The sequence below is a fragment of the Bufo bufo genome, chromosome 7, assembly GCF_905171765.1.
Source record: "Bufo bufo chromosome 7, aBufBuf1.1, whole genome shotgun sequence".
In the NCBI taxonomy this organism is placed as follows: Eukaryota; Metazoa; Chordata; class Amphibia; order Anura; family Bufonidae; genus Bufo; species Bufo bufo.
Genome location: NC_053395.1, coordinates 24633382 through 24659845, shown reverse-complemented (window position 1 = coordinate 24659845; position 26464 = coordinate 24633382). Strand labels below are relative to the sequence as shown.

Sequence of the window (26464 nt, the reverse complement as noted above, 5' to 3'; positions counted from 1 at the left end):
TCACTACATCCACAGCCACCCCTCTGTCCAGGCTACTACTGACCTCACTACATCCACAGCCACCCCTCTGTCCAGGCTACTACTGACCTCACTACATCCACAGCCACCCCTCTGTCCAGGCTACTACTGACCTCACTACATCCACAGCCACACCTCTGTCTAGGCTACTACTGACCTCACTACATCCACAGCCGCCCTTCTGTCCAGGCTACTACTCACCTCACTACATCCATAGCCACCCCTCTGTCTAGGCTACTACTGACCTCACTACATTCACAGCCGCCCCTCTGTCCAGGCTTCTACTCACCTCCTCATAAAAACAAATCAGGTTAGTCTGACAACTTCTGTCCTTGGTAAACCCATCCTGGTTATCACTTATAATATTATTAATAGTCACATACTCCTGATTATATAGTCCCTTAAGCGTCCTTCAAACATTTTTCCCACAACAGAAGTTAAACTATCTTGTCTATAATTACCTGTGGAGGACCTTGATCCTTTTTTGAATATGGGCACTACGTTTGCCTTGCGCCAATCACTTGGCACTGTACCAGTACCTAGAGAATCCTTAAAAATTATAAACAGGGGCAAAGCAATGACTGAACTGAGCTCTTTAAGAACTCTTGGGTGTAATCCATCTGGACCTGGAGCCTTGTTCACATTTAACCTTTTTAACTTCTCTTGGACCATATCTACAGTTAGCCAATTGAGTATATCACTGGATGTCCTAACAACCCCGGCGCCACAGATATCAGCTCCTTTCTCTTCTTTTGTATATAAAGAGCTAAAAAACCTATTTAGGAACTCTGCCTTTTCCTTATCTTCAGTGACTACCTCCCCCCCCCCCCCTTTACCATTATTTAGGGGACCTACCTGCTCAGACCTAGGTTTTTTAGCATTTATATATTTAAAAAACTTTTTGGGATTTGTTTTGCTTTCTTTTGCTATCTGCTGTTCGTTTTGTATCTTTGCTAATTTTATCTCCTTTTTGCAGATTTTATTAAGCCCTTTGTAATCTTCAAACGCTACAGCTGACCCTTCAGATTTGTATTTTTTAAATGCTCTCTTTTTGTCTTTTATTGCTCTTTTTACAGTAGCTGTAAGCCATGGGGGGTTTAATTTTAGCAGTTTATACTTGTTACCTAAAGGGATACATTTTTTGTGCAATTACTCAATGTGGATTTGAAGCTCTCCCATTTATCCTCTGTATTATTACGTGACAGTAGCTGCTCCCAGTCTATGCCCTGAAATGCTGCCCTCAACCCAGGGAAATTAGCCTTTTTGAAATCCAGTGTCTTTGCTCTGCCTGACAGAGTTTGCTCTTTATAGTTTAGGGGGAATATAATTATATTGTGGTCACTGTTACCTAGTGTTTCTCGAACAGTAACATTTCCAACAAGCTCTGCATCATTAGAAATTACCAGATCCAACAGAACATTGCCCCTAGTGGGAGCTTCTACAAACTGGCCCATAAAGTGGTCCTCCTGGGACCCCCATGATCAAGGGAACTTGGTCTTAAGACACTTGTGTACATAGATTGGTGGTAATGTAATTGAATGTCTCAGGTCCCCTTTTTTCATGATCAGTGGGTGTTCCAGCAGTCAGACCCCAGCAATCTGATATTTATCACCGATCCTGTAGATAGGCAATAGGTCATTATGGTAGGAGAACCCTTTTAATTATAATGTAGATTATGTGCAATCTGAGGAGGTTACGATTTGGTAAATTTCATGCCAGACATTTAGGGTTAAAGGGGTTAAAGGGTTTGTCTCACTTCAGTAAATGGCATTTATCATGCAGTTAATACAAGGCACTTACTGATGTATTGTGATTCTCCATATTGCCTCCTTTCCATCACATTATACACAGCACGAATCCATGGTTATTACCACCGTGTAATCCAGCAGTGGTGGCCGTGCTTGCACACTATAGGGAAAGGCTGGAAGTGCGCATAGGCCAACACCTTTACCTATAGTGTGTAAGCACGGCCACCGCTGCTGGATTGTAGGGTGGTCGTAACCACGGATACGTGCTGTGTATAATGTGATGGAAAGGAGGCAACATGGACAATCACAATACATCAGTAAGTGCCTTGTATTAACTTTCACTACATGATAAATACCAATTGCTTAAGTGAGACAAACCCTTTAACCACTTTAAGTGTGCTACACTTAATAGGGTTAGGCATAAATGTCTTGGTGTGTGCATTGCGTGTTTCCTATGTGTGATTGCTATGTGCTATATATGATCTATGTATCAGTGGTGTGTGTGCAGCATGTGGGCCCCCAGAATCAGTTATTTATTATGTATTTATTTTATGCACTTATATAGCGCGGCTATATTCCGCAGCGCTTTACAGACATTAGCATCCAACTGTCCCCATCAGTATGTCTTTGGAGTGTGGGAGGAAACTCACGCAAACACGGGGGAAAACATACAAACTCCATGCAGATGTTGTCCTTGGTCGGATTAGAACCTAGGACCCCAGCGCTGCAAGGCACCAGTGCTAACCACTGAGCCACCGTGCCGCCTGTTGCACTGGTTACACTGGTGGGCCCTAAGTACCCCAGTCTGACACTGGCTACACGATTAAGATTGGTGACGTCCCCTTCATCAGTAGTGGCTAATGCAAATTGCACACCCATAAGGCCAACCCTCCACAGGTATTAATCACTACCAGCTCCTGAAGGTGGCGCTATTGTGCCATTCCCGTCCTATGACAGCCGCTCCACACTCTCCCTCCTCCACCATTCCCTTTACAGGGCAGCACAGAAGACCCCTAGACACCAACTTTTACATCCTAGGGTGGCGATATTTAGGGGAGGTATGGCTCTTTAAGGGAGAAGGGTGTTGTACTCCTGCTATGACACAGGTGTAGTAAATTTTTTACCATGTGTTTGATATTGGTGAAGTATTTGCATTGGCGCTTTGATTAATGACCTCTTTTATGCATGCTACCTCTAACCTAATGGTGGGAGGTGAGTTAAGGACAAAAGACAAAAAGGGACTGTGCAATTTGGGTCTGTTTTGTGCAAAGCCCGGTCCCCCTCCTCCCTCCTCTGCTCTATATGAATTCCAGGGTTGCAGAGGCAAGAAGCTCAGTGTCTGTGACGATAGATGGGAAGCATGAGTCGATACCCAGTAGACTCCAAGACTGTAGGACTGGTGCAGCATGACAAGCAGAAGGTAAGCTTTCACTGTCGCTTCTTCCGTCTCCCTACAAGTTCCCCTTCACTCTGAGGGCTTACCCTCCATGGCTTTGTTAATAGGAGTACCCAATAATAAGGGTGTCCCACTGATCATCTGCAATCTGTGGAGGAACCTGGCAGCAGGGGTTCAATTTCCCTGCAGTCCCTCCACGGGATAAACAAGGTATTACACAGATCGGGTCCTCCGTAGCAGAGATGGTAATCTTGGGTAAAATGTCCCATTGATGTTTATCACTTATGTCATTTCTTGCAGCTCTACATGTTCTCCGTTCTCTGGTCGGACTGTAATAATATCCTGATATACAGGACGTACGACAGCTTCAAGGATCTCTCAGTAAGTCTCTGGGGTTTTAATTATTTTATTCACAATTTAAGGTATGGAGCAGTGTACAGCAATGTAAGCGAGTGGTCAGAGGAACAGTGCAAGAGAATGGCATAATATCCGCAAGAAACCCCCTAATAACAACGATGACGTCCCCCATTATAACAGCTGAGACCCTATTATAAAAGCCCCAGAGCCCCCATAATAACAGCCCCCATAGCACCCACAATAACAGCCCCAGAGCCCCCATAATAACAGCCCCAGAGCCCCCATAATAGCAGCCCCAGAGCCCCATAATAGCAGCCCCAGAGCCCCCATAATAACAGCCCAGAGCACCCATAATAACAGTACCAGAGCCCCCATAATAACAGCCCCAGAGCCCCCATAATAACAGCCCCAGAGCCCCCATAATAACAGCCCCAGAGCCCCCATAATAACAGCCCCAGAGCCCCCATAATAACAGCCCCAGAGCCCCCATAATAACAGCCCTAGAGCCCCCATAATAACAGCCCCAGAGCCCCCATAATAACAGCCCCAGTGTCCCTATAATAGCTATAAAACCCCCATAATAACAGCCCCAGAGCCCCCATAATAACAGCCCCAGAGCCTCTATAATGCCAGCCTTGGAGCTCTAATATTAATAGCCTCAGTCTCCATAATAACAGCCACAGAGTCTCTATAATAGCTATAGAACCCCCACAATAACAGCCCTAGAGCCCCCATAATAGGAGCCCCAAAGCCACTATAATAACAGCCACAGAGTTCCCACAAAACCGACACACTTCTTTTATAATACCAGGAACAAATGCCTCATCATAAGCGCTTCAAATGCTCCATGATACTGGTCCTCATAATTACCACTAAAGTACCTTGATAATAGGAACCACAGGTCCCCCATAATACTAGCCACAGAATCCCCATAATAACATTGACGGTGGTCCTGTAATAGCAGTTTTTACATAACAACAATACCAGAGTCCTCATAACAGCCACAGTGCCCCCATAATGGCCCTCCAGAGTCCCCATAATAACAGCCACAGTGCCCCCATAATGGCCCTCCAGGGTCCCCATAATAACAGCCACAGTGCCCCCATAATGGCCCTCCAGAGTCCTCATAATAACAGCCACAGTGCCCCCATAATAACAGCCACAGTGCCCCTATAATGGCCCTCCAGAGTCCTTATAATAACAGCCACAGTGCCCCCATAAAGGCAGCCCCAGAAATGCCATGGGAAAGCGTCCACATGTGATGCGGATTAGCAGGTGAATCATACTGCGCAAAGCATTGATCTGTAGACCTGGAGATCAATCACTGGGTCTTAGTATATTAGTCTTTTGTCCTTCCTGTTACAACACATCATTGTGTCCGACCAAATGTGATCTTATCTCAGACGTTGTCTATTGTAGCCTGCAGTAATTATAGTAAGTATAACCCTCATTCTCCACTTTGACCACCTAGAAATTGCTTACAAAGAAGTTTCCACTGGAGGCGGGCGTAGTCAATAAAGCGGAGAGAACCCTTCCCATACTGAAGGGTAAGTGGCATTTACTAGACACAGATGATATCAGGGACAAGAGGGGTGATTTGTAAAACTGACCCCCACCGATCACAGGCACAGTATAGTCAGTCTATCATTTGCTGATGAATTGAAACATGGCTGCTTTCTTCCGAAAAAAAAACGCCACATCTGCCCACAAGTTGTGTGTGGCATTGCAGTTCAACTCCATTGAAGCCAGTGGAAGCCAGTGAAGCCAGCTGTTTTTGGCAGCCATGTTTCTCTAATTGTGTCCCAATGCAAAATTTGAAAACGGGTCCCATCCCACACCATGTGCCATTTATACTACTGGCATACAATGCCATGCACCTGCATTCTCTTCATGCATGTGGTATGCCCTCCATTTTGATAGGTGTCTTGGCATACAAGGCCCTCAAGTACCAGGATCTGCGTGAAAGAATCCCCTATAGGTAAGGTCTCCCCCATCCCCTCCCCGTAATTAGCTGATCTTTGCACGTTTGTCTGATGAACGTCCAATGCCCAAGTCATTTATTAGTACTATAGACGGTATTAGACAGCATGTAATAGATGGGTGACCATATAATACATTATGTCAGGTCCTCCAGCAGCTAGGGGGAGGTACTGGTTCTCCTCAAAGGGGTTGTCTCACCTTAACCATTGGTACCATATATCGCTAGAATATGCCACTTATGTCAGATAGGTTTAAGTTCCACCTCTGGAGCTCCCAACGTTCGGGAGTGTGCACTACACATGCGCGATCGCCCTCCATTCATTTCTATGGAAATGCCGTAAATAGCCAAGCCACCTCTTGATATTTTTGGCACTTCCATAGAAATGAATGGAGGTTGGACGTATATATGCACAGTCCTGCATCCTATCTGAGATTGGTGGCATATCCTAGCACGGAAGAGAATGCAGAAGTAGCAGTTTCAATTAGGCCCTGGTGCCTGTGGGGACCCAAAGGCCCCTCTGCCACTTAAGAAGACACTAGTATTATATATGGCACATGGTAGCTGGAGGCCCTGTTGCATAGGGGCCCAGGATCCTCCATTGATGCCTGTGCACAGTGAACGGTTACCGTACGATTTGGCCGGTAAGCAGTCCCCTTTAAGGAATTTGTTGCTCTACAGGTTTAATTGGCCGGTGGCACCATGGGGTGTTTATCTTTCTTCTGATTCTACATTGGACTCATGGGAGCGTGAACTTTTGTCTGTGCCCATGTAAATATTGGACTTTCACAATTTATGAATTTTACAAGGAACAGGAAATGTCCAGTTTTTAATAGTGACTGTTTAATGTGGGGAATTTACTGAGATCCAAAGTGATAATGAAATGCAATACAACCATGGATCCTGGATTTTACAGGCCAATTATTTCAGTTTATGAACCAAGTTCTTTCCATTCATTCCACAACTAATAAGTAACCTAAAAACCAAAGGTTGGTGAATATGATGAGGGTGCCATGATCGGACGTACTTTAGGTAGGTGTCACATCCACATAATGACAGTACCCAAGCTTTCCCATAAGAACATTGCCCAGAGCATCACACTGCCTCCGACGGCATGTCTTCTTCCCATAGTGCACCTGGTGTCATCTCTTCCCACATTCACCCAGCTATCCAAGTGATTTATCAGACCATGCCGCCTTCTTCCCTTACTCCATGGTCCCGTTCTGGTGCTCAAAGGCCACTGTACACGCTTTCCCCAGTGGTGGACAGGGCTCATCATGAGCAGTAGCAGCATCGTCGGGCGCACAACTTGGGGTTTCTTAAAGTACATATTTGTCATAACGCCAGTTGCAGTGAAGCAACGAGGGCACAGGGCCCCTTTTAGTGATGTGGTAGTTGATGATACCCAGGTGTAGGAATGCCAGAGTGGGGTATGCTGGCCTAAATGTCCCTTAATGGTGTTCCATGTGTCACGGTGCTCCTACCTGGATATGCTGGAACCCCAGGCGTGGCTTTTCGAAGCGCAGAAAAAGGGGGTAGTAGTAGCAGCAGTAGGGGATGAAGAATAAATTGAGTCCAGACCTTGTGATGAAGTTGACAACAACTTTACTTGAATAAACTTTTCTCCAAACGATTTACAGGCTTTATCTTAGTTTCCAGCAGGCTTTGGCATTAACTGTGGCAGGCAAACTCCTCTCTTCTACGTCTGTTGCTCTCTGGCTCTGCTGTGCTAACAGGCTAGCTATGGAACTCAGCTTCTTCTTTATGCCATACTTCACTTTCTGTGGTCTGGTCTGTCTCCAGCTTTATCCAGGCAAAACTTTCTCCTCCTGGCTTCTGAGGCTCTTTGCTTTGGCCTCCATATCCAGCTGAGCTGAAGGTGCTCAAGCTGGTCCAGACAGGGCTCGTCCAACAGGGACGGGAGGAGTCCTAGTTAGAGTTGAGTCTAGAGTACCCCCTGCTCTACTCTAGACTCAACTCTAGACTACTCTAGACTCAACTCTAACTAGGACTCCTCCCTCCCTGCAGCAAGTGGGGAAACACCCACCACACCACAGAGGGGGGGGGGGGGGTAGAATGGAAAGGAAGGTTCCACTCTGGGTACCTGTAGCTCTGCCATTTATGCTGCCACCTGCTGGTGAACCAGGTATATTACACGTGAACACAAACAGTTGCATGGGAATAGATATGCACATTATGCAAGACCTGGAAATTAATACATATGATGACATTAGGTTAACCATAGGAGACAGTAGCAAGGCGCAAAGGTGGTAACGGCACTCTGGGGTGTTACACAGTCATGGACGCAGCCCCATACACAGCAATCTGCTATTTCCTGACATCTTTCGATCACCAGCAATTTTTTTTTTTTACAATTTGCTATATAATAGTTATTCTGTGGGATCCCACCAGATGGGCTATCCTTCATCCTCTCCCCCCACATTCATCAATGAGCCTTGTGCTCCCATAACATTGTTGTCCTTACTTGGACCACTTTTGAGAGGTACTAACCCCTATATACCAAGAGCATTCCAAAAAATCTGCCATTTTGGAGAGGTCCTGCCCCAGTCATCTAGTCATCACATTTTGGCCCTTGTCCTAGTTTCCCAGACTCTTACCTTTGCCCATCTGCTGCCTGATGTATGGAACTGATGGTTAATCAATTTTCTTCTTGCTTTTACAGATGCCCCATTGTTGTTCCGCAGAAAATTTTCCAATCGCCACTTGGAGCGGCTCCATCTATTAGAAATTTATTCCAAGGAACTTCTTCAAGCTGACGCCAAGATCTCCCAGTGTGAAGAGGTTGTCCAGTTTTTCTCTCCTAACAAGCAGGACCTTACTCCGTCCTTCCCTGAAAACAGGTCTGTATAGAAGGGGGTCAGATCAAGAAAATCTTAGAGATCATGTATGGGCCTATACAGTCAGGTCCATAAATATTGGGACATCGACACAATTCTAACATTTTTGGCTCTATACAACACCACAATGGATTTAAAATGAAACAAACAAGATGTGCTTTAACTGTAGACTGTCAGCTTTAATTTGAGGGTATTTACATATAAATCAGGTGAACGGTGCAGGAATTACAACAGTTTGCATATGTGCCTCCCACTTGTTAAGAAACCAAAAGTAATGGGACAATTGGCTTCTCAGCTGTTCCATGGCCAGGTGTGTGTTATTCCCTCATTATCCCAATTACAATGAGCAGATAAAAGGTACAGAGGTCATTTCACGTCTGCTATTTGCATTTGGAATCTGTTGCTGTCAACTCTCAAGATGTGATCCAAAAAGCTGTCACTATCAGTGAAGCAAGCCATCATTAGGCTGAAAAAACACAACAAACCTATCAGAGAGATAGCAAAAACATTAGACGTGGCCAAAACAACTGTTTGGAACATTCTTAAAAAGAAGGAACGCACCGGTGAGCTCAGCAACACCAAAAGACCCGGAAGACCACGGAAAACAACTGTGGTGGATGACCGAAGAATTCTTTCCCTGGTGAAGAAAACACCCTTCACAACAGTTGGCCAGATCAAGAACACTCTCCAGGAGGTAGGTGTATGTGTGTCAAAGTCAACAATCAAGAGAAGACTTCACCAGAGTGAATACAGAGGGTTCACCACAAGATGTTAACCATTGGTGAGCCTCAAAAACAGGAAGGCCAGATTAGAGTTTGCCAAACGACATCTAAAAAAGCCTTCACAGTTCTGGAACAACATCCTATGGACAGATGAGACCAAGATCAACTTGTACCAGAGTGATGGGAAGAGAAGAGTATGGAGAAGGAAAGGAACTGCTCATGATCCTAAGCATACCACCTCATCAGTGAAGCATGGTGGTGGTAGTGTAATGGCGTGGGCATGTATGGCTGCCAATGGAACTGGTTCTCTTGTATTTATTGATGATGTGACTGCTGACAAAAGCAGCAGGATGAATTCTGAAGTGTTTCGGGCAATATTATCTGCTCATATTCAGCTAAATGCTTCAGAACTCATTGGACGGCGCTTCACAGTGCAGATGGACAATGACCCAAAGCATACTGCAAAAGCAACCAAAGAGTTTTTTAAGGGAAAGAAGTGGAATGTTCTGCAATGGCTAAGTCAATCACCGGACCTGAATCCGATTGAGCATTTCACTTGCTGAAGACAAAACTGAAGGGAAAATGCCCCAAGAACAAGCAGGAACTGAAGACAGTTGCAGTAGAGGCCTGGCAGAGCATCACCAGGGATGAAATCCAGCGTCTGGTGATGTCTATGCGTTCCAGACTTCAGGCTGTAATTGACTGCAAAGGATTTGCAACCAAGTATTAAAAAGTGAAAGTTTGATTTATGATTATTATTCTGTCCCATTACATTTGGTTCCTTAACAAGTGGGAGGCACATATGCAAACTGTTGTAATTCCTGCACCGTTCACCTGATTTGGATGTAAATTCCCTCAAATTAAAGCTGACAGTCTGCAGGTAAAGCACATCTTGTTCGTTTCATTTCAAATCCATTGTGGTGGTGTATAGAGCCAAAAATCTTAGAATTGTGTCGATGTCCCAATATTTATGGACCTGACTGTATATCACCAACACCATCAGTCATGGAGATATAGGCTCATCCTCAATTGCTCTTCCCTTTGCATGAGAAGTACCTGAAGCCATATCATGACTATCTCTTTTTTTGCAGTATTGTGATAATGCCATCAGACAATGAGCAAAAGCAAAAAGAGGTACCTTCTGCACCCAGTTCACCACAGCCCCCCACCACACAGCCCATCATATCTGAAATCTACATCTGCATCGATGCCTTTGAGACCAAAGACACGAAGAACAGGTCATTCAAGGTCCAAAAGAATCATTGCATTGATGTCCTATTCAAAGATCCTACTGGTAGGTTCTACGCTTCACTAATAATAAGAAATAAGCCAAAACACAGGAAATCTAAAATTGAGGCATCTGTTGCTTTCTTCCAGGCTGGTGGTTGGTGGAGAATGAGGAGAAATGCTTGGCCTGGTTTCCGGCTCCTTACCTAAGAAAGTCAGAGTCCTTTAATGATAATAATCCAAAGAAGAAATCACTTAATAAAGGTTGGAAAAGACACAATATAACCTCATTGTCCTGTCTTTATGTCTAGAACTGGGGCAGTGAAATGATGCTACAATTACCTGATGACCAGTGAATGGCATAGCATAAAGAAAGTTCCTGGTGAATTACAGAATGGATGCATCAAAATATAAATCCACTTAAAGGGCTTCTTTCACTCCCAAAACCCTTTTTTTTTTTTTTAAGCTTGTTAAAATCCCTTTATAACGACTATTCCCTATATAGGGCTCTTACCTTTTGGCTGTGGCTTCTTTTCCTTAAAAAACAAACTTTTAAAATATGCAAATCACTTCACTACCAGCAAGTAGGGCGTCTACTTGCTGGTAGCCGCCGCAAAAAACGCCCCCTCGTCCTGTTGATTGACAGGGCCAGCGAGCGCTCTCCTCCTCTGGCTGGCCCTGTCATCATTTCAAATCCTGCGCCTGTCTTCATTCGGCGCAGGCGCTCAGAGAGAAGGAGGCTCGCCTCCTCAGCACCCCCTCAGTGCGCCTGCGCCGATGACTTCTTCTCTTTCGGTGACGTCATCGGCGCAGGCGCACCGAGGGGGGTGCTGAGGAGGCGAGCCTCCTTCTCTAAGAGCGCCTGCGCCGAATGAAGACAGGCGCAGGATTTGAAATGATGACAGGGCTAGCCAGAGGAGGAGAGCGCTCGCTGGCCCTGTCAATCAACAGGACGAGGGGGCGTTTTTTTGCGGCGGCTACCAGCAAGTAGATGCCCTACTTGCTGGTAGTGAAGTGATTTGCATATTTTAAAAGTTTGTTTTTTAAGGAAAAGAAGCCACAGCCAAAGGTAAGAGCCCTATATAGGGAATAGTCGTTATAAAAGGATTTTAACAAGCCCCCCCCCAAAAAAAAGGGTTTTGGGGGGGACAGAAGCCCTTTAAAGGGAATCTGTCACTAGCAATTTACCCCAATTTTTTTTTTCATGAATCCATGTTTAACAGAGTACCTTTTTTCCATCTGTTTGATTCTTTTGATTGTCAGTCTTGTCATTTCTTCAAAAAATCGATTCTTGTGATATGTAAATGACGCTGTAAGGAGCCCAGAGGGGCGTTCTTCTTTCTCCACGGTGCCCAGGAACGCCCCTCTGAAGTGCCGTGCCCGCCGAAATTTCAAATCTAATAACGCCTCCAAGTTCATCTAAATCCCCTCCCAGAGGCGCGGCTAAGTGCTCAACACCCCCCCTCCTCAGCGCCGTGCTCTGCGGCAAACACCCCGATCCTCCTCTCGCCGGCATCCCAAATCCCGCGCAGGCGCAGTGCCGGCGATTGCCTGCGCTATGATGAGATGAGTGACGGCACTGCGCCTGCGCGGGATTTGGGATGCCGGCGAGAGGAGGATCGGGGTGTTTGCCGCAGAGCGCGGCGCTGAGGAGGGGGGGTGTTGAGCACTTAGCCGCTCCTCTGGGAGGGGATTTAGATGAACTTGGAGGCGTTATTAGATTTGAAATTTCGGCGGGCACGGCACTTCAGAGGGGCGTTCCTGGGCACCGTGGAGAAAGAAGAACGCCCCTCTGGGCTCCTTACAGCGTCATTTACATATCACAAGAATCGATTTTTTGAAGAAATGACAAGACTGACAATCAAAAGAATCAGACAGATGGAAAAAAGGTACTCTGTTAAACATGGATTCATGAAAAAAATTTTGGGGTAAATTGCTAGTGACAGATTCCCTTTAAGCCACCTTCTGTAAAATCATAGATGTGAGAAGATGAGACCGGTTTAGCTAGTAAATGGTGCAGTCAGGGGCCTGGACGGTGTTACCTAAGGTGATACAGAACTGCATGAAAGAATAGTAATATACAGAACCCTTGTAATTAACCATACAGCAGCCAGATACACAGGGCCACATAGCATCAAGGTAAAGAGTACTATACACGATCCTGCTCTTGAACAGTGAAAGTTATTGTCTACATTCCTGGTGGTGTTTTTTGCAAGCCCGGTGGCCTAGGACAATTTTGAACTTAATGCAAGTATGCCTAAAGGTCTAGAACAGTAAATGGGGTTATTGTCTGCATCCTTGGTGGTCTAGGTCAATGAAGGAATTAATGTCTGCCTCCCATGAGGTCTAGGGCAGTGAAGTGGTTTCTGCCAGAATTTCTGTTTTTCTAAAGCAGTGAAGGGTTTATTATTTGTATTTCTGGTGGTCCATAGCAGTGACAGTTTTACTGTCTGCATTCCCGGTGGTCTAATGCACTGAAGTGGTTAAGATCTGCATTTATTATCGTCTAGGGCAGTGAAGCAGTTAGTGTCAGCATCCTTGGTGGTCTAGGGCAATAAAGGGGTTATTGTTGATTTTCCTGGTGGTCTGGAGCAGTGAAGTGGTTACCTGCATCCCTTGTGGTCTAGGGCAGTAAAGAGGTTATTATTTGTATTCCTGGTGGTCTAGAGCAGTGAAGGGGTTATTGTCTGCATTCCTGATAGTCTAATACATGGATGAGGCTACTATCTGCATCCCGTGTGGTCTTGGGCAGTGAAGCGGTTAGTGTCAACAACCTTGATGGGCAATGAAGTTATTTTTGCCTTTATCCGTGGTGGTCTAGAGCAGTGAAGCAGGTAGTGTCTTCAATTCTGGTGGTCTAAATGCCTCATACAACTTATAACATTTCCTTCCTCCAGGAATGTATTACTATGCACAGAAGGCCTACGAGGCTCAGCAAACAGATGAAATCTCTCTTACAGTTGGTGTTGTGGTAGAAGTGATAGAGAAATCCGAAACAGGATGGTGGCTTATCTGGTAAGATTTTTATTTTTTTATCTTTCTGCCAATACTGATTCATTTAAAGGGGGAGTCTATCCCCTTTCCTGTGGACATGGAATTAGTTAATAACTTGGCACAACCCTATTAAGTTCATAATAATCTTCTGTCCTCTTGATTTCTTCCTCTTCTAGTTATAATGGAAGATTTGGGTATGTCCCTTCCATGTTCCTCAAGCCATATAACAACCCACACCACAAACTGCAGGTCAACCAAAACTACACATTGTCTGGCTCCACTCCAGATCTATCCAAGGTCTCAAGCAATCAAGATACCAGCCCTAGCCCCCAACATAGGATTAAGGAGGTCAGGGGCAATAAGAGCAAACTAGAGAGAATGAAATCAGTATCACTGAATGATCTCGAAGACGTATCAGAGACATCTGACGAGACATTTGTCAAGTCAAGCAGACAAAGAAGTGCGTATGTAGATGGGGCGATACAAGACGCAGAGGAACTCACATCTTCTTCCATGACTAGAAAGCCAAGGTCAGTCCAGATGAAAGCCTACCTCCATAACTGGAAGGATAATATGGAGAGGGGTGACCATGTGGAAGAAGTAGAAAGGTCAGATTCTGGATTTGAGGAACATCTGTCACCAAAGATATCAGTTTCTTCAGACCATGCTGACCCCACACCCCCACCAGTGCCACAAAGGCCTACGATGCAGGAGATCCAGTCTAGATGCACCACCATAACCAAGAAAGCAGCTCTACGATAAAGTCTATGAACCCACGGAAATGACTACACCAAACCAGAACTATGGGGGGGGGGGGGGGGGGGGCTCTTTTACATTTTTTGAATGAGACTTCATCTTCACCATGTACACACCTGACACACAAGTTGAATTTTTGAGTCTGCAAGAAAATCATCATTATACGTTCTAGAGGTCTTCCTACAAATACCCTAACCATAAATGGTATGAACATTTATGTAGTGACATTACAATACCCAGCATGCCCAGGCAACCTGAGGCTGTCAGGCCTTGCTGGGAGTCGTAGTTTCATAATAGCCGAATAACCACTGGTTGTGCTCCTATGTATTAGAATTCTGACTCTTACCACATTACCTGCCAGGTACGTCACCTTGCAAGGAAACTTCACCATTTAATCAAATTTACTTAAAATCATATTGCTGCCCCCAAAATTCATGGATACAGATTTGAAGCAAATAATGCCAACACAAACTCAAAGCAAAACTGACTTAAAATTACACATTCCCCACATAGCATTCAAAATCAGCCTCTGAGGTAAATTATGACATTTCTTTCTGCCTCTAACCACCACTAGGGGGAGCTCACCGTATAGAAATTTAGGATCAAGTGAAGATTATGTCTCCCTGGGCAGTAAACTTCACTTTACACAAAGCACTGTATATGTCACCTGCTAATATTTTAACTGACCCAGTTAATTAATAATTGATTATTCTTACTGACCCAATTAACTATTGATTTATGTACATTAGGTTTTTGCTTGTTTTGGATTTTAAGAAATTTTGTTAAATAAATGCATTTTTGCCAAATTGATATCTCCACATGAATTCTGCAAGATCTGATGTAAGCAAATCACGAAGAATGACCCTTTTTTTATCTTGATACGAGCCTTACATTTATTCTAGAAAGACCCTATGGGGGAGATTTAGCAAAACCGGTGCAAAGGAAAACTGGCTTAGTTCCCCATGGCAACCAATCAGATTTCACCGTTTATTTTCCAAAGGAGCTGTGAAAAATGAAAGGCGAATTCTGATTGGTAGCTATGCTCTAAAAAGTAAAGCTGTCTTTGGGGCCCATAGCAACCAATCACAGCGCAGCTTTAATTTTTCGACAGCAAAATACAAAATGAAAACTGTGCAGTGATTGGTTGCTATGGGAGCAAGGACAGTTATTCTTTTAGACAGTATAAAAAATCTGCCTCGTACTGTGGGAGAGATTTGGGCTGTGCACCCCTGTTTTATTTTGTCCTACACTGGCATGAGGTGTGCCAATTACTACGAGGGGTGGGCCTCTTAAAAATAGTGTAGCACATAATTCCACCCATGTGACAGAACAGTTTTCTGGACATGATTAGGTCCCGTTGATGGCCTGTCTCCTCATTCCATGCCCACTTTTTGGAAACATGGCAAATGTTCTGGAAAAAAAGCTAAGTTATAAATTTTATCTCAAACTGGGATTTACTACAAAATTTTCTACACTAGAAAACAGGCTTGATAAATCTCCCCCAGTTAGGCCCCTTTCACACAGGCGAGATTTCCGCGAAGTGAACGCATTGCACCCGCACTGAATCTGGACCCATTCATTTCTATGGGGCTGTGCATCACTTGTGCGTTGCGTGAAAATCGCAGCATTCTCCTCTTTGTCCGTTTTTTCATGTAACGCAGGCCCCATAGAAATGAATGGGGCTGTGTGAAAATCGCAAGCATCCGCAAGTGCGGATGCGGTGCGATTTTCACACACGGTTGCTAGGAGACAATCGGGATGGGGACCCGATCATTATTATTTTCCCTTATAACATGGTTATAAGGGAAAATAATAGCATGGTGATGGATCATGTGATGGACCATGTGATGAGCGCAGTGACGTCATCAAAGGTCCTTTTCCTCACAGATGAAGAGATGCCGGCTGCGCAAACAAGTGGATTAAGGGGAGTTACCTTAATTTATGTTGTCTACAGTCTTATGTTGATTATATTCTCTTTGTGGTCATGGCTACGGCCAAGAGATATCCGAAGGACCCTAGGGAGAGAAACAACGGGAACAACCTAACCCAGCTAGGCGTGTCTTAGCTAACCTGACTAAATGGCTTGTTGTGTGCCCTAAGCCATGATCGTGGGTAGGCCTATAAGTGCAAAAACGATTTGACAGCGTAGTGTGAATGCACCTCTGGGTGTGGCCGAGAATGAAATTGGTAGAATAGCAGCTCTAAATGTGAGTGGAGCATAAACATGATGTAACAGTGAAAGTAAATGCAGCTCTGAAACAAGCCTAGTATGAACATGTTGTGACAGCGGACGTGTAAACACAGCTCTCACAGTGAGCAGAGCAAACATGGTATATCAGTCGACGCATGAACGCAGCTCTGGTTGTGAGTGGAGCAAAGTGGTAACACCAGGGTGGTGTGTCCAGAGAATAAAAACGGAGTAACAGTAGCAGCTATGGCTGTAAGCCCGAGTACACAACATGTAATAACAGGCGTGTAATACAGATCCAGCTGTCGGCTGGGTACGGAATGAGATGTAACAGCCAACAGGTGACTGCAGCTTGAATGTGAGACCAATCTGAATGAATACGAACCAAGAGTAGGGAAGTGCTGGACAGTAAAGACGTGCGGATGCAGCATAAGACATGAAATAAAAGCCGAAAGTGTAAATGCCGCTCAGGATAACAGCAGAGCATAAAAGTGCGGCAGGGTTTTTAAGTACAAAATTAATAATGCCCCCAGTAAGAATAATGCCCCCATTAGTGCCCCCCAGTAAGAGTAATGGCCTCATTAGTGCACCCCCAAATGAATAATGCCCCCATTAGTGCCCCCCATTAAGAGTAATGCCCTCCATTAGTGCCCCCAGTAAAATATCCCCCTATTAATGTCCCCTCAGGAAGAATAATGCCCCCATTAGTGCCCCCCAGGAAGAATAATGCCCCCATTAGTGCCCCCCAGGAAGAATAATGCCCCCAGTAAGAATAATGCCCCCATTAGTGTCGCTAGTAAGAGTAATGTCTTCCATTAGTGCCCCCAGTAAGAATAATGCCCCCGTAAGTGCCCCCCAGGAAGAATAATGCCCCCATTAGTGCCCCCAGGAAGAATAATGTCCTCATTAGTGCCCCCCAGTAACTGGCGAGCGCCCGACTGTATAGGGAGGGTTCTTAGGGACTGATGGTCCTCCCCCCCTCTCCCCCTTAGGGGCGTTTAGGGAGCTGGCCCCGTCTTAGTAATGGTTAAGTAGGTTGCAGATTAGGGTCATTAAGGGTTAATTCACTGAGGATCCTCCTTAGACAGGATGGGGGCGGTGCAGGAAATCCTGAAGGTCACATATACCTCCTCTCTGTCCTGGTCACTTCCTCTTGCAAGTGGAAGCAGATTGGCCCTCCCTCCCTCCCTTTGCGGTTATTCTTGGGAGGCGGGTCGAGGTGCACGGTTCTGAGCAGTTGTGGATTCTTGGTTATTCAGTTTTTTTTTTTTCTATTCTTCAGAGCCCTCGCTGGGAGTCCAGCGGTTTTGGATATCGCTCCGATGATTACGGCTTTTGAGAGCTGCGAATTCTGGTCGAGTTTATGAAGTCACAGCTGGCGGCATTTGAGTACAGCAGAGATATGGTGGTAGCAGATGGCGTAACTGCCCGCTGGGAGTCCAGCGGTTGGCAGACCGCTCTGATGATTACGGTTTAACTTGCCCGCTGGGAGTCCAGCCTTTGGCACACCGCTCCGATATTATGGTTTATTAAGGTTTGCCGCTTTAATAAAGAAGCTGTGGCCGATCACCACCCAGCAATAAAATGATACAGTTGTCGGTGTGTAGTGTCCCACTGGGCAAAGGTGGACACTACACAAGGGTCAATTGGTGTGCGCGTTACTCCTACTCACAAGGGACAGAAATGTTATAATTAAGTGTGCATTCAATGTATTTTCTAATGTGTTTTTATATGCAATGTTCCCCTGTATGATGCAATAGCAGGCCTAGTTGGGTGCAGTTAGACATCCCATACACTAGAGGGAGATAGGGAGCCCCTAGTATAAAGGTCCAGGCCCAGACAGGGAGAGTTAGTTCAGAGTCAGGAGTCTGCAGAGACAAGTTAGAAGGCACCAGCCAGTGATATGCTGAGGGCCTCCTCCTGACATGCAGCTAGACAGCCCAGGCTTCTAGTTGTCACCAGGGGGCTAGTAGAGGGATCCTAGCCTACCTGCGGATCAAGTGAGCCTCAGTTAGCTCAGAAGATTACCCCAGTAGTAGGAATGGACCTCCTGGGAGAAACCTGCAGCTTCCCAACCAAGCAAGGATAATACAAGTCAGATAAGTAACCTGATGGGCAGAGGATCTATAAAGTAAAGAGCAAGGGTCAATACTGGAGAGAGGATTTATATACCAAGGATTAAAGCCAGTATTTAGGCATCCGGGCCTTGGGATCCAGCCAGCTAGAATAGCTGAAGGGGATAGAGCAGCATTGCACTGCAAAGCATTAACCGTTGTGTCCTCCAAGTATCTTGCATGATTACTACCTGCCACCATCTAAAGTCTACCTGCTTGTGAAGTATTGTTCAAGGGACTGCATTATCATCACAATCACCTGTAACTGTATGTACAAAGTTGGACTGTGTTCACCAAGTAAAGAAACGTTTGGTTTATCCACTGAGTACTCAGTTATTCCTCCTATAAATCGGTGTGCCACCGTTACAGGCACTGGCGTCACGAATCCAACAGGGACCTTGCCCCAGGCATTAAAAATACCTGTAACATCCAGGGCACCTCATCCACCATCAGGCCTGGTCCCTATATACAGAGTGTGCCCCAGAGGAACTGTGTCTACCTCTCCTTCACTGCCGCATGCCTGCCCAGGGTTCTCCAAATACAGTGAGCAACCCTCGATTGCCCATAACCGTGATCTCACTTCGCTATACCCTGCAGGTCTGGCGTGCTGCAGGTGTCTTTTGTTATGGGTCAAGGTTGGGTAAAGGGGCCAAGGGTGAGTTAAAGGTGGTACCCCCTCCCCTGTTTCCCTGGATACCAGCAGTCCTCATCCATTTGATCGCTACTCTGTGAATGCTCACTGCTGACTGGAAGCTGAGGATAGGACCTCACAGGTCCTGTCCTCCAGTCCATCGAGTGTTCCCCGCAGCGTGGAGGAGGTGAGTGCTTTTTTTTTTTAACACAAGTTGGGGGGGTAAAGGCTGTACTAATGATCGCTCCACAATGGAATCGCTTATTAGTAACAGGCCTTATAGAAAAATACCAGCAATTAATATTGTTGGTAGGAAAAATTACCAGCATAAGCAGGGCCACTAAAATACCGGCCAGGTAACCCCCAGTGTATACAGAAATTGAAAAAGGCAAAAATGGCAAAATTAAAAAACGTAAAAATTCTGCCTCCTCTTCTGGATACCCAGCTGTCTCTGATGTTCCTCCCTGCAGTCACTATTCTGTGATGCACTATACCCACATTGAATGGAGGGGATGGCTATCTCCATCAGTCCCATAGACTTCAAAAGGAGCAGCAATGTGATAACATGACCACTACGCTATTAAAAGGGTTGACATAGGACCCCCCCCCATTTTCAGCGGGTATTACCTGTGGATGAAAATTTGTCTTCCTACAACCATCACTAGGGGGAGCTGACTGCATACGGTTTATACATTAAATTAAATAATAAAAAAATCAGGACCCCCTGGTGGTCTAGGAAGCCAAATGGGTTAACATCAGTATCCCAGGTGGTCTAGGGCAGTATCCTTGGTGGAATAGGCCAATTAAGGGTTTAATATAAGTATCTCTGGTGATTCTAGGACAGTGAAGGGATTGATGTAATTATCCCTGGTGGTCTAGGGCAGTGAAGAGGTTAATGTTAGTATCCCTGGTGGTCCCGGGCAGCAAAGGCAAACAGTGATGCAAGAAGAAAGACATAAACATGTCTGGAGTGGTCTGGAAAGATCATGGGTAAAATGTGACCATAAAAGGGTAAATTGTATTATTATAATAATAACAGTAAAGTAATAAATATTTAACAGTTCATAGTCTAGGGCAGTGGTCGGCAAAGTGCGGCTCGCGAGCCACAAGCGGCTCTTTAGACACTTCTATGCGGCTCTTTGGTGCGCAATAATCGAATCGCGAATAATCGAATAGCGAATAATCGATAAATGCGATTTTGCGGACCCGAAAATTATATATGAAGGGGCACATAACTGGCTTTGTGTGTGAAGTTTGTTTACTACTGTCTGAACTCTGAAACAAGCTCTCTCCTATTGATAATATGTCCAGCCTCTGTACTCACTGTCACTATGAATGCACTGCAGCGAGCGGCTTCCGGTGCAGCTACATCACTTCCGGGTATAGACTTTTGTCCGGGTATAGAAAAGTGGCAGAACAGCTGCTCGCTCGCTGCAGTGCATTCATAGTGAAAGTGAGTACAGAGGCTGGTGATTTTATCAATAGGAGAGAGATTGTTTCAGAGTTCAGACAGTAGTAAAAAACTTTACACACAAAGCCAGTTATGTGCGCAGTTTAGGACACATGAGGGGGACACATAGGGCCATGAGGGGGACCAGCATAAGATGCTATATATGTGTCATAGCACACATCCCTGGCCCTGCCTATAACAGTGCCATCCACAGATCCACCCCATAACAGCGTCATCCACTGGTCCCCCATAAGTGTCTCAGGGCCGGTACAAGGCAGGGGCCGAAGGAGCGGGTGCCCTGGGCGCTACCATTTGCGGACAGGAGGGGGGCGCAGGTGAAGTGCCAGCCACGGCCCCCCCTACATCATGCTGTGCCCCCCCATGTGCCCCCCCAACTAAAATGACCCCCCCCCCCCAAGTGAGCAGCCGCCGCCGGGCACAGGGAGATGAGCGCTTCCATTGCGCTCATCTCCATTGTAAACTGTCTGTGCCAGCGGAGGTGCAGGGGAGGGAGAGGCGTGTCCCTTCCCTTTCCTCTGATAGGCTGCAGGCAGGCACCGAAGTGGAGGAGAGGCCCCGCCCCCTAATTACTCCTGTTTACCTTTCTAAAGCTAAAGGACCTTTGATGATGTCATCACAGGTCCTGTAAGGGAACTGCACAGTGTAAAGTGTAGTTCCCAGGTTAGAACAGTGCATCTGCCAGGACCTGTGATGACATCATCTTCAACATCACAGGTCCTGCAGAATCTAGCAAAGGAACTGCACCAAAAATGGTGTAGTTCCTAGGTTTCAAAGGTACATCTGCCAGGACCTGTGATGACATCATCACAGGTCCTTCAACCCCTAACAGCAAGTATTAAAAGTTCACAAGCAGCTCTGTATTGATCCATACAGACTGGAATGGAGAGGTAAGAGGAGGTCCTCCACTTTTCATCATTTACCCCCCCCCCCCCCTCCATGCCCTGTTTTTACTCATTGCTCACTCATGTATACTACTTCAGACAGTTACCACTACCTCATGTACCTCACAGTGACTATAATGCATAACTGACCACATATTTCTATAAACACTGCATCTACAGTATTATACCTTCTATGTGTCACATCAATACACTGCTCTGTATATATATATATACACACACATACATGCACACACACTGCATATATTACACAGTATTATACATGCAATATGTACAGATATATAGTATATACCGCAGTGCACTGATATGTGAGGTATGAGGTATAATAGATGCTGTGTGTACAGATATCAGTACACTTCTGTATATACTATATATGTGAGGTACGAGGTATAATAGATGCAGTGTGTACAGATATATAGTATATACAACAGTGTACTGATATGTGAGGTACGAGGTGTCAATACACTGCTGTATTTACTATATACCTGTACACACTGCATCTATTATACCTCGTACCTCACATATTACACTACTGTATATACTGTATACACTGCATATATTATACCCCGTACCTCACATATCAGTACACTGCTGTATATACTATATACCTGTACACACTGCATCTATTATACCCTGTACCTCACATATCAGAACACTAGGGAATATACTATATACCTGTACACACTGCATCTATTATACCGCGTACCTCACATAACTGTACACTGCTGTATATAATATACATCTGCATCTATTATACCTCTTTTGTGTGCCAGGGCTGTTTTGTAATCCCATTCCGGCCCTGATGGCATAAATTATAAAAGGCAGCAGCAAGAATAGTTCATGGAACAAAGGGAGGGGCTATAAAAGGGGAATGGGGGCCCAATTTAGATTCCTGCTATGGGGCCCAGTGATTTTTATGTACGCCCCTGGCTGCAGGCACTAGGCCGGCAGCCTATCAGAGGCCGGCGCAATGACGTCATCGTGCCGCCTGAGCCTTACATTACAGCGTGGGACACAGGAAGAGGCTGCATCGCATCGCTGACACTTAGGTAAGTATAAGTGTTTTTTTTTTGTTTTTTTTTTACAATAGTGTTACTGGCACATTGGGGGGGCTTATTACAAAACTGGCACATGATGATGGGGGGGACTTTATACTGGCACATGATGATGGGGGGGAACTTTATAGTGTCTGTGACTTTCAAAGTCCCACAGTCCTTTGTTCTATTGCTTTAAGTATATTCTTGTTTTGAAACAACATTGATTCTTTCTTAAAAACGGGGGGGGGGGGGGGGGGGGGGGCGCAGTTTGCCATCTTCGCCCTGGGCACCAAATGGCCTTGTCCCAGCCCTGAGTGTCCTCCACAGATCCTTCACATAACAGCGTCCTCCACAGATCCTTCACATAACAGCGTCCTCCACAGATCCTTCACATAACAGCGTCCTCCACAGATCCTTCACATAACAGCGTCATCCACAGATCCTTCACATAACAGCGTCCTCCACAGATCCTTCACATAACAGCGTCCTCCACAGATCCTTCACATAACAGCGTCCTCCACAGATCCTTCACATAACATCGTCATCCACAGATCCTTCACATAACAGCGTCCTCCACAGATCCTTCACATAACAGCGTCCTCCACAGATCCTTCACATAACAGCGTCCTCCACTGATCCTTCACATAACAGCGTCATCCACAGATCCCCCACATAACAGCGTCATCCACAGATCCCCCACATAACAGCGTCCTCCACAGATCCTTCACATAACAGCGTCATCCACATGATTAAGGTATTGGTTGATACTCCGGGTCTCCACCATCACTTAGCCCCACCATTCCCATACCCGTCTACCCACCATTATCCCCCCAAAATAACCAAACCACTCATCAAATGGATTTAATTGGCCACAGCAGCCATTTATTATTAATATAAATACATAACATATATAACATAACCGCAGACGAAGGAGGTCCTGGAAGCCCCAAATTGTCCACTTACAAACCACACGGCAAATCCACCTTGCCTCCAGCCGCAGTATACAAGCTCGGAGACACCCGGTGGTGGACGCCTCGCCAAACCGAACAGGTAAGCCCCACCTTGAGAGTCCAGCCCCCACCATAAGGGGCCCTCTCAACCTCAAATCCCGATCCGTAGTCCCAGCTTCCAGTACCTCCTACCGCCTCGACTGCCATGACATACTTTTTCCCCACCACAAAAAACAACCCCCATAACCGCCTCTTATTGCCTTATATCCAATAAAATTAATATCCCCGTTATCAAACCAACACGCCTTTTGCCGTTCACTCCCTTATCTCACCCCCTCCACTACTTCCAAATATATGGCAGGGTGGGTGGGAGTTTTCTTTTTCCACAAAATGGCACCCCTCGCCTCAGTACACCCCCATAAATAGCCCCCCAAACTCCTCCCCACTAGAGCAACGCCCCCCACCCCACCATTCAATTCAAATCCCTTAACCCCCAAGACCCTACAACCAAACCTAATCATGCTGGCCTACCCTTAGCTGCGCCCTAGTCCGGCCAAACTGATTCTTCACATAACAGCGCCATCCACAGATCCCCCACATAACAGCGTCATCCACAGATATCCCCCATAAGTGCGTCATCCACAGATATCCCCCATAAGTGCGTCATCCACAGATATCCCCCATAAGTGCGTCATCCACATTACATCCACATCTGCAGACAAGTTTAATAAAAGTAAAAAATGATAAAGATAAAATGAAATAATAATCAAGATCCAAATAAAAGAAAGTACATATAAAAGTATGTAAAAACACACTCTGGGCTCATGCCCACGAATGTAAGGGCGCCGTGCCTGTGCTGCGGACCGCAAATAGCGGTCCGCAATGCATGGACACAGACCATGGGGCAGCTGCATGAGGATCGCGGACCCATTCACTTGAATGGGGTTCGCGATCCGCATCCGACTGCCCGCACCGCAAAAAAGTCGGTGTGCATCCCGCATCATGGACCCATTCACTTCAATAGGTCCAGGATCCGGGATATGAGTGCTACAGAGTGCTTCCGTGGTGCTTCTGGCTGTGCCTCCGCACCGCAAAAAAGTAGTGCATGCGCTACCTTTTTGCGGTGCGGAGGCACAGCCAGAAGCACCACGGAAGCACTCTGTGCCCGTGTATTGCTGCCCGCCGTATGCGGCCTGCAATATGGCAACGGCGGGCACACGGTCGTGTGCATGAGCCCTAATAGTCCTCACTGGTAATGTTGACGCAATATTTCAGGTTTTAAAAATGTGGCTCTCGAAAGAAATTTCAATCGTGGTTTTGGCGATATTTGGCTCAGTTGACAAAAAAAGTTTGCCCACCACTGGTCTAGGGCAGTGGTCGGCAAACCCCGGCTCGCGAGCCACAAGTGGCTCTTTAGCCGCTTGAATGCGGCTCTTACAGGTGACCTGTGTGGCGGCGCTGCTAAGATTTGTAACTCCGCTACTGTCGCTCCGCTAAGCGCAGCTGTCCATGGAGTCCTGGGCGGCGCGCAGTCCGGACTAATATGGAAAGGAGGGGGCCCCCCGCCAGCGGCCGATCTGAGCCCCGCTCTGCCTGCCTCTTTAAGAGACTCGACGAGCAGTGGCTGTGAGTGAGCGTGCCGCGTCTGTCTGACGTTGCCACAGCCCTGCCCCCCAGAGCAGAGAAGAAGAACCAGCGGCAGCCAGCCACAGCCCACAGACTCTGCCAGGGAAGGCCCGCCGCCCTTCGCCCACACACAGAAGACTTAATGACTGTGACAGGAGGCAGACAAGTTCCAACAGTTACTGGTAGGTAGGTTGGTTAGTTATAATAACTTAGTTACTGGATCCCATTCCCACCATCTCACCCGTCCCAGTAGTGCCAGCCAGTGTACTGTAACTAGCCCGCCCTGGTTCTGTTTTTTGGACTGGTCTGGAGAAATGTGCATTGGATTGGGATGGGGGGAGTCATGAGAGAGATGTCTGTGCATGTGCAGGCACTGCTGGAGAAATGTGCCATGGGGCCGTGGCCGCCCTGGTTCTGTTTGAACTGGACTGGAGAAATGCGCATGGGGGGGGGGGGGGGGTCATGAGAGAGATGTCTGTGCATGTGCTGGCACTGCTGGAGAAATGTGCCATGGGGCCGCACTGGTTCTGTTTAAACTGGAGAAATGTGCATGGGGGGGCGAATGACTCAGAGTCATAGGAGAGATGTGACAGAACCAGTGCGGCCCCATGGCACATTTCTCCAGCAGTGCCAGCACATGCACAGACATCTCTCTCATGACTCTCCCCCCCCCCCCAATGCACATTTCTCCAGTCCAGTCCAAACAGAACCAGGGCGGCCGCGGCCCCATGGCACATTTCTCCAGCAGTGCCAGTGCTAGCACATGCACAGACATCTCTCTCATGACTCTGAGTCATTCGAACCCCCCTCCCCCCATGCACATTTCTCCAGTCCAAACAGAACCACGGCGGCCCCATGGCACATTTCTCCAGCAGTGCCAGCACATGCACGGACATCTCAGATTCATGAGAGAGATGTCTGTGCATGTGCTGGCACTGGCACTGCTGGAGAAATGTGCCATGGGGCCGCCGTGGTTCTGTTTGGACTCGAGAAATGTGCATGGGGGGGCCCTTATTGCTTTTCGCCCCAGGGCCCCATTTCACCTAGCAAAGCTGGAGAGGGTCGTGTACATCTCATATCACCCATATTTCCTCCCACTATTAGGAACCTCCTCCTTCCAAACCTCGGAACGTGCTGCGTCACAACAGGAAGTGACGAGGGTAGTGAAAGTTCCCGGGTAGGGAAAAAATTTGTCTCTTAAAAGAAATTTCAGTTTTGTTGATATTTGGCTCAGTTAACTAAAAAGTTTGCCCACTGCTGGTCTAGGGTTACAGCAGTCATCTAATGGCTTCAGTACAGCTCATCTATTTTCTGTGTCTGGATGGTCTTCTACGTGGTTGGGGGTAGTCACACACAGTACCGGGGTTCCCTGGGATCAAAGACACCCCCCCCCCCTTCCCTCAGAATTCTTAGATATTTGTAACCCTTCAGGTAAATTTTGTGGATTTTAGTTTTAATTTGTTAAGCGGTGTGCATGTTTTACTATATGTGCTT

The 26464-nt window shown here is 46.4% G+C and overlaps 1 protein-coding gene across 1 annotated transcript; it reads left to right on the top strand.

Annotated features, from left to right (window-relative positions):
- The first annotated feature begins 2723 nt into the window (after positions 1–2723).
- Positions 2724–14854, top strand: LOC121007646 (NADPH oxidase organizer 1-like). Its single transcript, XM_040439725.1, has 8 exons — positions 2724–3186; positions 3463–3543; positions 4991–5066; positions 8181–8358; positions 10169–10371; positions 10455–10568; positions 13202–13319; positions 13475–14854. The coding sequence occupies exons 1-8, from the start codon at positions 3118–3120 to the stop codon at positions 14058–14060; spliced, it is 1425 nt and encodes a 474-aa protein (XP_040295659.1). The 5' UTR covers positions 2724–3117; the 3' UTR covers positions 14061–14854.
- Positions 14855–26464: the final 11610 nt, after the last annotated feature.

What these genes read in the sequence shown, in the direction of transcription:
- LOC121007646 (XM_040439725.1), top strand. Translation starts at nt 3,118, where the DNA reads ATGGGAAGCATGAGTCGATACCCAGTAGACTCCAAGACTGTAGGACTG. An exon ending in TGCAGCATGACAAGCAGAAG is followed by an intron (nt 3,187 to 3,462) that starts GTAAGCTTTCAC and finishes CATTTCTTGCAG; the next exon opens with CTCTACATGTTCTCCGTTCT. An exon ending in CCTATTCAAAGATCCTACTG is followed by an intron (nt 10,372 to 10,454) that starts GTAGGTTCTACG and finishes GCTTTCTTCCAG; the next exon opens with GCTGGTGGTTGGTGGAGAAT.